The sequence below is a fragment of the Echinococcus granulosus genome (assembly GCF_000524195.1).
Source record: "Echinococcus granulosus chromosome Unknown EG_S00011, whole genome shotgun sequence".
Classification (NCBI taxonomy): domain Eukaryota; kingdom Metazoa; phylum Platyhelminthes; class Cestoda; order Cyclophyllidea; family Taeniidae; genus Echinococcus; species Echinococcus granulosus.
In genome coordinates, this window is record NW_020170391.1 from 1,588,304 (window position 1) to 1,602,697 (window position 14,394).

A 14,394-nucleotide genomic window follows, 5' to 3' on the forward strand; every position below is an offset into this window, starting at 1 on the left:
TAAAAGCCTCGACATTGGCGTAAAGACCTCCAGCGAATACCACGCTCAGATCTGGTGTGCTGTCGGCTGCGGTGGCCTGATTCATTGTGATGTCAATAATATTGCGAATGAGGCCGCTGCGCACATCCCAAATGCAGATATAGTTGTCCGCCCCAATGGAGAGCAGATTCTCGTCCGACGCCGCCCACGTACACGTCCTAATGCGACCAGTGTGTGCGCGCAGATTGTGGACAGCGCTGAGGGTGGGTAGGTTTGCCAGAATGCCGATCTCTGCCGCGTTGGCCACGTCCATCATGCTCACCCCCCCACAGGCCTCCCGACGCGAGGCGTCAAGATTGGCACGCAACCGCGTCACCTCTTTCAACAGGCTCGCCTCCACGTCACGCTTGCTCATTACTCCCACTTCTATTGGCTTTATCGATTGGAACACGTGACGTGCGGACAAACCACTGGCCTGGAGACGGTTTGTCATTTCGCTGATGATGGGACGCAGTGAACAGGACCACATGCGAGTGAAAACCACGTGCACGTTCATTTACGCAGACCATTCCAGTCGCTCGTGATTCAGCCCTGCTCAAGTAGTTTTTAGTACACCTCTCTTCAGACTCATGTGCTTCAGCTTCATCACGGTACTATAGCTTGGTAACCGGGAGAATACGCATCTACTCCCCTAGAGGGAATGGCTTCGAAAGCTGAGCGTATCCGAGCCCTGAAATTTACGTTAGTAAGAATCGTCGCGGAAAGGGAGTCTCAAATAAGCCTTCTAAAAGCGACCAATTATTTTGAGGCTTGAGTCTACGCTGATTCCAACCATTTAAAAAGAAGCCAAGCGTCCAAAAGCGTAAGCAGAGTTCACCATTCTATTCGCTTATGGTACAAGACGTCTCCGAGGCGTGAGGGGAGAGGCTAGTAGAGGTCCTCCGCAAATTGGAGACACACTTCAGGCACCACGTAGTCAGCGAGTGCGATAGCGTTGGCCAGCAACATTGTCTCCCGCGGCGAACGCGCCGTCAACCAGACGCGTCCATTACAGCCCACACAGATCTCGAAGGGAAAGCGCTGAACTCAAATAAACACCAAGACACACGCGATTACATCGAAACATCGCATCACCTTATGCTTTCGTTCTTATTCCCCCTCCGCCACTAACGAATATACCCACACTATTATCAGTGTAACCAAAAAAGATTGTTCATAAGGAGCTACGAAGTAAGTGGATAACAATAACTGTCCTATCGAATCACAAACGGTTTTGTAACGCGCAGAACATGATCTGATGTATTTTGAGGTAACTTGGGTAACGCAGATGCCCTCAGTGCCTTTGAGGCTGCATACTTTCCCCTAAAAATGGTTCTGTATGCTTTTATTGCAGCTTTGAATTGTGGTATGTGACGTTTTACATGACCTCTTGATAAGCCAATTCGCCCCCTATTCCAATCACCCTTTTAAATATTCTTTTGAAAACGTATAAGACGAGATCTAATCCGTGATGGCAAGAGCGTAATGCGCTAGAAAAGGAGGAATGAATTACTGATAAACTTATAAACGCTTCTACCACAGCTACCTACCTTTCCCAGCTTCTCGACCAACGGGAAGTTAGCGGTGTCGGTCAGGCGTCGAGCAAGCTCCAGCGAGCAGCTGATCATCACCCCACCATTCATCCCACCCGCGTTGCCCACTAAACCCGGCTCATGACGACCCAGAATGCCCATCCCAGCCGCTTTTCCCGCCTCATCCATACAGGTGAGTTCGATTTCCAGATCTGCCGCCCAAGAAACGAAAGTTAGTGGATTCAAACCAATAATGGCTTAATGCATCAAGAAGATGCTTTTCATTTTCATATACGAGAGCAATTATTATAACTTGCACTCTCGATATCAACGCATCACCGTCAAAGACATTCGGTTTGCTGAACATTTGAAAGAAGTCGACATACCGGGATCAGCCTGTGAAATAGCGGCGTAGATAACATCCCTGAGACGGATATCGGGCCGATTTTTCTTCGAGGCACCCTCGAAAGCGAAAGCGTTGAGGGAGGCGAGTGCGGGACAACCGATATCAAGGTAGAAAATCTCTCCAGCCTTCTTCTTCACCACCCCAAGAATGCGGTCACCAACGCAGAACTGTGCGGCATGAAAGGCTTGTGAAGCGCTGGCCAGTGAAGGCGCTGCTGCCCCCGCCACTGTCGCCACTAGCGGCAGCGCGTCCACCCACACTCGGTTTGTTTGAGTACCCACCGCCTCCTTTGTCGCCACCACTGTATGGCGCAGAATGCCCAACTAAAAATGCGCAATTTCATATATTATTGTAATGTCGCAATCTCTACATTTCGTTTCTGTGTGCGTCCAGCTCTGATCTCTCTTCGTGCTCTCAGCCTTCCAGCCCTCCTGTATTATTAACTCCGACGTGTAAACTGGTTGTTACATTGGTCGCAGCGGAGTTAAATAGGTTAGAAAATATTTACAGCCTAGTAAAAAAACAGCGATGTTATAGGAGAAAAAACCCTTTACACTGGCATTTTCAAAGTATGCCACTTAAAGAATAAGCACGGCAGGTTTGAATGAAAATGTAGAAGTCCACAAAAGAAGGCTTAAAAAGAGAATACGTCAACTGCCAGTATTGTCTTCACGCATTAACCCAGCATCATGATCATAGATCGGTCGAGAATGAGTAAACAGTAACTTTCAAAGCGATGACCAACTGGTGTAAATGTTGGAGCGGGTCTAGAACTATTGCAGATGAACGGTTCGACTTTGTAACACTGAAAGAGGGGAGGAAGTACGTGGTTTACTCTGTGCGCTTAATTCGGGTAATGGAAACAATCAAATCAAAGTGTGCGAAGGACGAAGCTACAGCGTACTGACCATGATCACAACGTCAACTTTGAAGCGTACATAAAACACAGTATGCTTTCCTCATCAACCCGAACACCCACTGGAAAGAATACATCAGACTATAAATGAATGGATACAAATTAGGAAGCTTCGTGATGCGTAAGTTTGACGAAGAGTATCCACCCATAATCTCCTCGATAGGAGCTAAGAATAAGAGCATGCTTGTTCGGTTCAAGTTCAGTCGCTAGTCGCTGGTATACGGCAATCATCGGTCAGAAATCACGCGATGACTGTTTCGTGTGATGCCATGTCAGGTAATGCAATTTTTTAAACGTTTCACTACCTGGTCCTTCTTATATGATAATATTTACTTTAAAAAAAAGAAACGACCCCCTCCAATGCCCAATTTGCAAACAGAAAACTGATCAGAACAATCTGGACTATTTGGAAAATTAGTGGTAGCCACGATGGAAGACGCATGCACGCACCCAACCACAACCATCAGACGATAACGCGTTTCATCAACCCTCACGTCATTAATCGCATACCCACCTGAGGTTGTGCGAAGATGGTCTGTCGATGCATTTCACCAGTTGCGGCGTGGTAATGAGCTAGGTGCGAGCGCCGCTTGACGACTTCATGGAACGCACAACTTGTAGTGTCCGTTTTGGAACCATAAAGGGTTCCTAGACCTCCTTTTGCTACCACTAAATCTTCTACAAAGCTCGCTTGTCGGGCCCGGTGACCGAACGCCCACCTGCCGAAAAGGATTCCATCATATTAAGTTGAAAGTGTGCTGCTTCTTCTAGGGCCGTACCAGCAGCGTCAACTTGTCAGGGGGAGGTGATAGCAACAGTGACAGCATCAATGAAAGTGTGGCATCAATTATTGGTAAGCAGTGAACAACGCGTAAGGCGCCACAACCACCGCCACTAGAATTTTTAGATACTGATTGGCCTCCAGTAAGGGCCCCAAGACAGGAGACGTAGCATCTGACCTTCGTCATACCCAGTGTTCCCACCTTCATGCTGGTGAGTCAACAGTCTCCCCGGTGGTGAAGATACCCGCATTGGCCGATTTGTGATTATCGCGACTATCTGCACATTCACTCCAACAGTCTTTGCTTAGACCTGCTCTGCCTGGATGGGGAGGTCTGTGACCTCGTTAATGATGATACGTTCAACAAGTTGTTGGAAAGCATGCAACGTGGCCAAAATGGCAGTAACGAATGGGTTTGTTCTACTTCGCATAATGCAAGCATTTGTTTGCTGCATGTCTACAGGAAAAGTCGGGAAGTTCTACGAAAAGGCTGCATAGTGGGATTTTGAGTGGTTATGGGGATTGATAAGAGGGTGAAGAACTCACCTTTCGGACCAACATGTAGATAGCACTATCAGGGTCCGCATTTTTTGGAGGGACATGAACAACGCCGGAGCCGAGAGACCAGGCTGGGGCGCCATTGGCAGCAGAGGTACTGAGAAGCATGCCCGGAATGACGATTCGGCCGACACACTGAATGAAGTCCCTCGACATACCACGCAAGCATTTCAATCCGGGAGCCTGGGAAAACACGCCCCCGATGGGCTCGCTGGTGTCAATCCTGACCGCCTGTGAAGAGATGAGATAACGTTTCTATATGTAGGGTGAATAATTCCGGTCGTGGATTAAAAAGGTGCAAAATATGTTTCACTGAGAGCAATGAAATCGGACTTGGATGTTAGGTAACAGTATTGAATGTTTTCAAACGAAATAACGGGATAGAACAAGACGGAAAAAGTAGATCAGAGCAGTAGGGTTTTGATAAGTTCTAATTAACTTTAGATGATACAATGAATGTAGCGTAACATAACAGTAGAGGGACCGACTGTCAAACGGCAGGAAAAAATAGAAGTTTAGGCATCTTCGATGAGAAAATCCGCAAATAACAGTAGTCAAGATGCATAAACAACTAGTCAATATGCAAACAAGCTGAGGTTTTCCTAGTGTTGCATCCGATGGTGTGATCATCAAAATCAATTTCCTTCAGAAGAATTGCATTGGCAGCTGTGTATTTAATTTGTTAATATGTGTAAAAAAACGCGAATGAAGGAGAGAGAGACTTTCAGAGCCAAAGGCGAAAGCGAAATCCCAATTCGTCCATCACTGCTCCTCGAAGGTCAGAAACGAACAAGGGGTTAGGGAGGACTAGGCTAAAATGGGGACTAACGTTCCCTAAAAAAGGATTGGAAAACAGGTGCGATTACTCCGGGAACACCACCGAGTTCTGAACGCATGTATTGAATTTTTAGGTTGTTTTTGGTGGATAGAATGGACGTACATTTTAATAAAAGGGCAGAAAAATATATGTTTGGATCTATTTTGGTACACGACAACCAGCTATGCCAATTAAGTGTTTTATTATTGTGTAGGGGATAAGCATACATTTAATGTGACTATATGTCGGACCACAGATGTGTTGTGCTTCTAATCCTCAGCATAGATCTAGGTTTGGCAAACAAATTCCTAAGTTTTCCGTATTTTAGTGTTACTTGATCGCTGTAGCTCTTCAAATTAGTGTGGTCTATAAGGAGTTATAAAAGGCCACACATTGGGTGGGCTTCCATCCCCCTTTTCCGCTTCCACTTATTTTTTATAAGGTTTTTGCATGGCAGCAAATCAGATAATCATATTAAATTTTTTAGGCAGGGTGACGTCGGCTTATCTGTTACTGCTTTAATAAATTTTTGGGGTCCACAAATGTGTTGTTACATTTGGACATGAGTCGTTTGATGGTACCATTGTTTAACAATATCATTTATTCGATTTGACTAATCAGGTAGCTGGACCTAGGTTTGACGGCGTGGGTTTGTTTGGGATTCTATTTCGAGCTCCCAACCTTAGCTGAGATAATTAAGTAGTGCTTGGTTTGCCTAATCTTATAGCAGGCGTTTCCGTTTTTCCATTCCAAGCTTCCCCCTGCTTCTTGCTTTCTGTAATGTATTGCACAAACACATGCCTCGAAAATGGTAACGTGCCACCTGCACCTGTCTACTCCCTCTATTTAGTATCTATATTGTTCCAGAAGCTGGCCTTTGCATGTGGGGAATATTGGGGCTGCTGGATATACGGTTTTTAAACTGGCCTGTAGTATGCTTTTCACCCTGACATCAAATATCTTGTGTATTTCTCGCCTTAATGAGAATTCATCTACTTGAAATTCGGTTTTAGATGAGCAACTTGTTTGGTATTGAGTTAGAGGCCTTGGTCTCCGCTTTCCAGACACCAGAAAGTCCAAAAGTATTCGGTACTATGTGAGTTTTTGGCTGCTTTTTTGCTTATCTCCAATAAATACTTAGGCCTGCCACTCCGTCCACGAATCGTCCTGCTGCTCCATTTCCTACGATGTTTCCACTCCCTAAAACGCGCAAATCGAGATATAAATTGCCTAAACTGAAGACGATATCCATTCCTACGGAAGAAGGGTGCCTTCACGAGGTCGTTCTTCCCGTTGGCTTGGATCATTTCAATCCGCTGAGGCCGATGTCGCAGACACCTGCCAAGACTTATACTTTTAGGCTAGATCCCTTTCAGCGTCAGGCAATTTTGTGCGTCGAAAATGACCAGTCAGTCCTGGTCTCCGCGCACACATCTGCTGGCAAAACGGTGGTTGCTGAGTACGCGATTGCTCGGGGTTTGGCGAATAGGCAGCGGGTCATTTACACAACTCCCATCAAGGCCCTTAGTAACCAGAAATTCCGTGAATTTTTAGTGGAATTCAAGGATGTGGGCTTAATGACTGGAGATATTACGATCAATCCAGAATCAACCCTTCTCATAATGACCACTGAAATTCTTCGGTCGATGCTTTATCGGCAAGTTTTACATGCAACTATCGGTCTAAAATACTCTAATTTTGCTATGTCGATTATTGCTATTAAACTAAACTTTGAAGTCAGCATTTGACGAAATGTCAATTTGACCGGGATTGTGTGGTTGATACATGCTCATCAATGTTTTGGGGTATTTAAATACAATAATAAGTAAAGACTAAGGAGCGGAAGAGTGTCAGTCGACGCGCGTCGGATACTTGCGTGACACTTGGGGTGTGTACAAATATCATTTAGTTATTTAATGCAGAATGACCAATTTGTAATCGGCTTTCTGTTTCAGTGGATCGGAGGTAACGAGGGAGCTGGGCTGGGTGATCTTCGATGAGATTCACTATATGCGTGAAAGAGAACGAGGAGTGGTGTGGGAGGAGTCGATCATCCTCCTGCCGGACAGTGTGAGTCAGGTCTTCCTCAGTGCCACCATTCCCAATGCCAGACAGTTCGCCGAGTGGGTCGCCTTCCTGCACAGGCGACCGTGTCATGTCATTTATACTGACTACCGCCCCACGCCTCTCCAACATTACGTATTCCCTTGTGGTGGAGATGGCATCTTCTTGGTTGTCAATCAAAAGGCATGTTGAAACGTATTTTTTCCGTACTTGTTATCCAGTTGATAATAATACGTTTTCCTCAGTTTTTCCCCGATTGGGTATAATTTCAATGTTTCTGGTATCTATTTAGTTTATTAAAATGGAGAAATAGATCTTTATTCAACCGTAGGAATGCCGGCTCCCCAGTTTACTTCGAGTCGTAAAGTGCTCAGACCTGATGTAATCCTGGTTCATTGTTTCACAAACTTTACAATCTATATGAACCTGAAACTAGTTGGCGGACTATTAACTCAGGTGGGTTAAGCGGAGCCTCGTGTTGCTGGTGTAAAGGCCAGACCACGTGTCTGCAGTTTAACACGCATTCGTATCTCTTGTATATCTCTGGCTTTTTTTTCACAGCGCGAGTTCCTGGAAGCCAACTTCAACTCAGCGCTGGACGTAATTCGCGGGGCCGCGGGCAACGCTCAATCAGACACAGCGATGCGTGGTCGGAGAGGCGGATCTCTTAGGGCTGCAACCTACTGCTATAAGCTCGTCAAACTTGTGATGGATCAAGAACTCGAGCCTCTAATCGTTTTTTCCTTCAGTAAGAAGGACTGTGAATTCTACGCCAGTCAGCTCTCACAAGTGGATTTTAACGGAGGTAACAATAAGGGAGATGTCTTGTTGTTTTGATTTTTATTTATTTTTTATTGGTTTTTGAATGCAAGCGTTGTGTATTTTCATTGCTAGAAAGTAGTGTCTCCTTCTAGGTATGGCTTCAACTCGATTGCTTGTTGTTGCTCTTTCGTCGAGTTCATCTCTAGTTTTTTCATCTCATTCCTGATTTAATCGGGCTCTTTCATGGTTTTCTTTTAATATGTGTTGGGCTTTTTGACGCTATACATTGCACAAGCCCAATGTCCTGCTACACTTATTTATTTTAGATAAAGATAAAGCTGCCGTTGATCTAATCGTTAGAAATGCTCTTGAATCTCTCTCACCGGAGGATCAGAAGCTTCCACAGATTCTCTCTACTGTACCGATCCTTCGACGAGGCATTGGTTTTCACCACGGCGGTCTGCTACCAATTCTCAAGGAAATTGTCGAAATTCTCTTTGCCGAGGGTTATCTTAAGGTGAGTTGTTAATGCACATCTACCTCGTGTTGGGAGTGAAATGCACTTTTCGGTATCGCATGTTTCGTGCTTGTTTAACAGGACCATTCTAATGGCCTATGTCACCGTACACTATTTTTTATTATGTTCAGTCTATATAGTTACTCCTACCTCGGTTTAATGAAAAACACGTTCCCTTAATATCGAGTTAACCCGCATTGCTTCGTTATGACATTAGGTCCTCTTTGCCACTGAGACTTTTGCTATGGGTCTGAATATGCCAGCACGAACGGTTCTCTTCACGGCAACGCGCAAGTTCGATGGACAGAACTTTCGTCACATCTCCCCTGGTGAGTACATCCAAATGTCGGGGCGAGCAGGGCGAAGAGGTAAGGACGACAGAGGTACAGTGATTCTCATGCTCGATGACACTGTTACTCCCGATGCGGCCAAGCAGCTTCTTCTGGGAATGCCGGACCCTCTAAATTCGGCCTTCACTCTTTCTTACAACATGGTGCTCAATCTTCTCCTCGTCGAGGACATCAATCCCCAGATTATGCTTGAGAAAAGTTTCTTCCAATTCCAAAACTATGCATCTATTCCTGCTCTAGAACGGAGTGAGTCCGTCGGTACTTGTAAATAACGCGTTCACAACTATCGTTTTAACTTTCTTACGTGGTTTCACACATCATATTCATGTGAAGCATTTGCTTGAAGTGAATTGGTTTGGGAAGAGAAGGCAAAGCGTGTTCAATGTAGTGATGAATTTACCTTTGGCAACTTAGTGGCGACCGTGTTGATACAATTTAGTCTTCCGTTGACATCTAAGGCATCTTTTTTGCTGTCGCGAAGAGCTGTTTTTCCAGGACGAATGTGCATTATCGTTTCTCATCTTTTAGTTAACCAACAAGGTACCTTAAAATTGCAATTTCTGCTTCATTTGGTTATTTCTAATGAGTATATTGCAGGGCTTGGATCCATATCAAATGACTGCTTGTTTTATGATTTGAAAATGCATGTGTTCATTCGGGTGTTCGGTGGTACGCAATAGACTGTCTACTCCCGTTGTTTACCCATCCACTTTCAAGTCTCTAAGGTAGAGGTTGTTTTCTGCAGAGATCGCCAGTTTGGACGCCGAATTCAAAGGTATAGAATTGCCGGAAGACGTAAACATAGAGCAGCTCTCCAATATACTCCAGCTGCGTCAAGGGGTTGAGACTCTGGAGCGTGAGAAGTGGCAGCTGTCAATGAAGTTTAAATACGTCTCCCCGTTCCTGCAGCCTGGTCGTCTACTTCGAGTGTGTGGTCGTACTTTCTCTAGCGGTTATAGTTTCTTCGTTTCATTTCAACGCCTATTAATGCGTATTTTTTATGGTAGGTGAATTCAGATCAGCTGTCTTGCAAACCCACTTCCATTTGTTCTTCACAGGTTGAAAGTGCAGATGGTGTTGACTACGGTTGGGCTATTGTATTGAATCTTCGCCGTTTCAAACAGCGCAATCCGTACGGTGGTGGTGTAATATCGGATACGGTGATGGTTGACGTACTTGTCCGTGTCGCCACAGCCAGTCCTGATACCGTTACCATCGAGCCTTCACCTCCCTCTCTCACCTCCTTCAAGCCTCTCGATGATTTCGATCTGCTTGTGGCGGCAGAAGGAAAAATAGAGGAAGTTACGGAGCCACTGTCGAAGAAGCGCAAACGAACTTCGGAAGGTACCCCAAAGGCATCGAAGCAGAACCAGGCGCCCACCAGCCCCGTATCTACGGCCATCATTGCTAGTGTGCCACTCGATTGCCTGCGCGAAATGTCGTCGGTCTGCCTTAATTTCTCCTTCATTGACGGTGCAGACACTAAGGACCCTACCGCCTTGGTTGAAAAAGTCGCCAAACTCCCCTCTTCGATGCGACTTCACTTCTGGGAGGGTATCCATCGAGCCAGATCTAAGTTAGGTGGAGAACTTCCCCTAATTGACCCTGTTAAAGACATGGGCGTCAAAGACAGTCGTCTGGCCACCTGTCTAAAGGTGAGTATTACATCGATCAGACCTGTGTAATTAACTTGTTAGCGTAGAACTTATTTCGACAACTTTAAGTTTGTGAATTCGATCTATATACTCGAACTGTTTTTTCTCTTGTGTAATTTTTGTTGGCGTGTTTTTCTACTTGGAAAGTCCGTTGTTAATTGCTTTTTCCCATATCCCAATGCCTGGTATATTTTACTGTTTTTGTACACACCTTGAAGCTTTTGACAGACCTTTCAACTCATGTCCACTGATAATCCTTAATTACAGTGCAATTTTTTTTTCCTCTTAGAACATTCACTTGCTGCAAGCCCGAGTTACGCTCAACCCGCTCTCCGGCAGGAAGGACCTCGACTACCTCTTACACACGCATAAAAAACGCATCGCGGTACATTAATTGCTTCCCTCACTCTAGTGTCATTGAGCTTTCATTGTGATCAGTCGCTTTCCCATAATTCTTTTTTCATTAATAGAAGTACTTGGAGTTGCGTGTTGTCCATGAGGAGCTCGATCAGAAGGAGTCATTGCTGCAGTTGGACGAATTGCATTCACGAAAGCGTGTGCTACGCCGCCTGGGTTTTAGCACCGAAGATGATGTCATTCATTTGAAAGGCCGCATCGCCTGTGAAATTTCCTCTGGAGATGAACTGATGTTAACTGAGCTACTCCTAGATGGCTTCTTTAGGTAGGTTTTCTACAAAATTTGATGGCTTTTCGAACGTCTTTCATTAGTTGCGTTTTCGCTGCTTTCCAGTGATCTCTCTGCGGATCAGATTGCAGGTGCACTTTCTTGTTTTGTCACAGAGAAGAGCAGCACTAAGGAGCCGCCTAAGCTTCGTCCTGACATGGAAGCCGCCCTTAACACCATTCGTGTACGTCACCTACCTTAAACCACATTTTTCCTCAAAATTTTTACTTAAAATGTATTAGTAAAGCTTCTGTTGCTTCTACATGATTAGTCGAAAGCTCGATACTTGGCGACTGTGGCAGAGGAGAGTCGTTTGCACTCGGGCCCCATGGCTTCGACACCAGGAGGTCCGATCAAGGGCGATGGAAACATTTTTGCTGAGGGTGGTCGGAGCGCCGTTGATGACTATGTAGCCAAGTTCTCGGGCGAAATGATGGAGATTGTACGCTCTTGGGCACAGGGTGTCTCCTTTGCTGAGCTCTGTCAGATGACGCCACTCTTCGAAGGCAATGTCATTCGCTGCTTGCGACGACTAGAGGAACTCTTAAGGCAAATGCATGAGGCTGCCAAGGTAGCAGGGAATGCAGATCTGGAAAATAAGTTCGTCAAGGGTGAGTTGACGTCATCATTAATAGTGTTTGTTTCGCTGTTCATTAATGACCGAAATACCATTTGTGTTTGCCATAGTTATTGACTTCAACCAGCCAAACACGTTTAGTCTTTATTGCTTTATGGTAGAGTTATTTTGTTGGCAGCTTATAACTCGATTTAGTCCTACTCAGAGCATATTATGAGTCGGAACTTTTTTTGCCTTCTAGCCATGACATTGATCAAGAGAGATATTGTCTTCGCCGCTAGCCTCTACCTTTGAGTGATTATTTGATGCCACATTTCCTTTCGTTGAAGAAATATATTGTATGTACTCCTGCTACTATTCTTCTTCGTTGTCCCTGAAGTCTAACAATGGGATGGTGTTTGCGTGGCTGTTGCTTAAAAAATTATCCAGATGCTTTGACTACTTTTGGAATTTGAAGTTATTGGATTTGAAATGACATTGGAGAAGTATTGGTGTGGGTTGGCTTTGGTTCTGTTATAGTCGGTAAATTAGTCAACGTCACTGACAGATTTGGGTGCAAAACGCATGGACGTGCCAGAAAATAAGTTTGTGGTTGCTGTCTTAGGTGTCACCATATTTGGCACAGCCAGGCTGTGACTTTTCGGGTAAGATCGGTTTAGATTTAATGCGGTTTGGACTTTTTCGGGTGAATGTGTATTCAAAGACCAAATTCGTGGTTGTTTTTACGCTGCCTTAAATCAGACGACGGATAACTTTGTCTTCCATCGATTCTAAACGCTGTAAAAATCACATTTGAGGTCTTAGGTTATTTTTTCATGGTAATACCGTTCCATTTGCATGTATTTTGGCATTTTATTGCGATATTTTAAAGTGAGAGGCGCATAATTCGTGTTTACCCAGAGTGTGGTACGTTGGTTTTTTTTCAGGAAATCACTCCAGATGTATATTTTCCGTATGATCATCTGCAGCCAATTTTTTACCGTAATACTTCTCATTCAGTGTTGAAATTAGTCCTTTACGTTTTGTTGCTCCATCTATTTCATTTCATCCGGTATTTGAACCCATCTAATGTTCTGCTTCTAAAGGATTTTGTATCCCACACTCTTATCGGTATAACCTACCTAACACACAAGAATGGATCACACTTCCTCACACTTGGCAATCGGTCATACAGGAAGCCTGTTGATAATTAAATTTGAAAGTCGATAAGGTCATGTTTTTACTTTGGCATTCTTTGGAGTTTACGGTATCGAGAGTATTGTGTGAGGTGCAAAGTGATCGAGTGAACCTACATCTCCTTTTTTGGACGCAGAGGCCTTAATCCGCCTCACTAATTTCAGTAAGCATCTTGCTTTGAATCAGTCTGACTGCATCATCGCCTCTGTATTTCCATTGCGTTTCTACGTTATCAGGTCCATATGTTCGTGACCCTTCCATTCCATTGCTCAATAATTTTTTGCAAGGTATGAATAGGATTGTTGACCCTCCTTGAAATACGAATGCTGCCTGTTTTATCGGATGAAAAGATTTGACTGCCAATAGAGCATTGGTTTAAACAATTATTTAGATTGCGGATATCAAGTAATCGCAACTGGAGGAAATACAACATTGTCTTGTATAACTTTATCGAGACTAACCTTACCGAACGGAACCGTCAACTTCTAATGTTGAGATGGGTGCATCAAGAGGGCAGTTATCAGTAGTTCCTTTGTAGACGGTATTCTTTGTGCTACCTTGGAATGTCAAACAATGCTTTTGTACAAAGGAAGTTCCGTTTATAACTTTTAGCTTTCATTTGCATTAAAAGTTTAGACTGTTATTGCACCTTTTTTCAGAATATTGACATTGACCCACGACAATGCTATTGTCGATTCCTCCGTGTCAACACTATCGCTCGTAGACCTGTGCTCTTGCTATAGTATTGCTCACTCTCTTCCGATCTGGGGTTATTGTGAAGGGCAAACCGAAAGTTGTGGTAAGCCGTAGCAGCACGGAAGGAGATGTATCATCAACGTACAGAGGGATCGGAAGGCTGTAAGCATGACCTGACTGTATTCTTAAAGCGGAGGTACAAACCTCCATAACTGTGCTCATTCTGAACTGAACCGTCACTGATGGTAATCATTGAAATATTCTTTTCAAATTGACCTTCGAGACTAAAAACGGTCAAAACAGTTGAGAAAACGTAGACGCCCAACTGAACATCAGAAAGCCTCCTACAGTAAAATGGGCATAATTGAAACAATCTTTTCCCAACTAATGGCAGGCTTGTCGCGAATTCCACATAATTGAAACATGTTTTTTGCAAAAAAATTAATTAAGCCTTAGCCACCTACATTTCTATGCGAGTGTTTCTCCATAACTGCCAATATCAAACGCGATATGCAATACCATGCAAAAGTGGTAATTGGCAGTTAAAGGAATATGAGGGGAGTGCGTCGAATGATGTGAGGCGGTGTCCCCCTCTCTTCTTCCCTCTCGTTGTAAAGCAGTCCGACGTCTCGCGCTGTTCTGCAAGAACAAAACCCGTCCACTCTTGATGGACTAGACTTGACAGTTCCTGTGAATGAAGTTTTCTTGCGCATCCTCGAGCTGCGTCGCATTGAGTTGATAAAGTCGGCACAACTTCCTCTTAGCCTTCAGCAAGTAAATAAGTCCAAATCAACTATTACCTCTGAAATCCACCACGCATACACACACACCTGCGCACTAAGTAAGTATGTTCTTTTGGAGATAAAATGATGCCTATCTCAGAA

At 44.4% G+C, this 14,394-nt stretch overlaps 3 protein-coding genes across 3 annotated transcripts in view; 1 reads left to right on the forward strand and 2 right to left on the reverse strand. All coding sequences in view use genetic code 11, as the record gives it.

The window, feature by feature from the left end:
- EGR_02544 (Dipeptidyl peptidase 2) overlaps window positions 1-535 on the reverse strand; it is a gene marked incomplete at both ends in the record, with an annotated part of 5,082 nt that extends 4,547 nt beyond the window's left edge. Inside the window, one exon of the mRNA XM_024491793.1 lies at window positions 28-535. Within this exon, the coding sequence (XP_024353944.1) occupies window positions 28-535 (508 nt within the window). The remainder of the gene's footprint in view (window positions 1-27) is intronic.
- Window positions 536-906: 371 nt separating this feature from the next.
- Window positions 907-5,107, reverse strand: EGR_02545 (Exosome complex exonuclease RRP40; the record flags this gene model as incomplete). The annotated part of the gene is made up of 5 exons (XM_024491794.1): window positions 907-1,059; window positions 1,569-1,762; window positions 1,937-2,279; window positions 4,200-4,466; window positions 5,078-5,107. 5 exons carry the CDS (start codon window positions 5,105-5,107, stop codon window positions 907-909), a joined length of 987 nt encoding a protein of 328 aa, XP_024353945.1.
- A 934-nt stretch (window positions 5,108-6,041) lies between these two features.
- Window positions 6,042-11,932, forward strand: EGR_02546 (Superkiller viralicidic activity 2-like 2; the record flags this gene model as incomplete). Its single annotated transcript, XM_024491795.1, has 13 exons — window positions 6,042-6,124; window positions 6,170-6,670; window positions 6,984-7,260; window positions 7,654-7,897; window positions 8,181-8,371; window positions 8,589-8,979; window positions 9,467-9,648; window positions 9,780-10,376; window positions 10,666-10,761; window positions 10,847-11,058; window positions 11,128-11,245; window positions 11,333-11,672; window positions 11,880-11,932. 13 exons carry the CDS (start codon window positions 6,042-6,044, stop codon window positions 11,930-11,932), a joined length of 3,285 nt encoding a protein of 1,094 aa, XP_024353946.1.
- Between the last annotated feature and the right edge of the window lie 2,462 nt (window positions 11,933-14,394).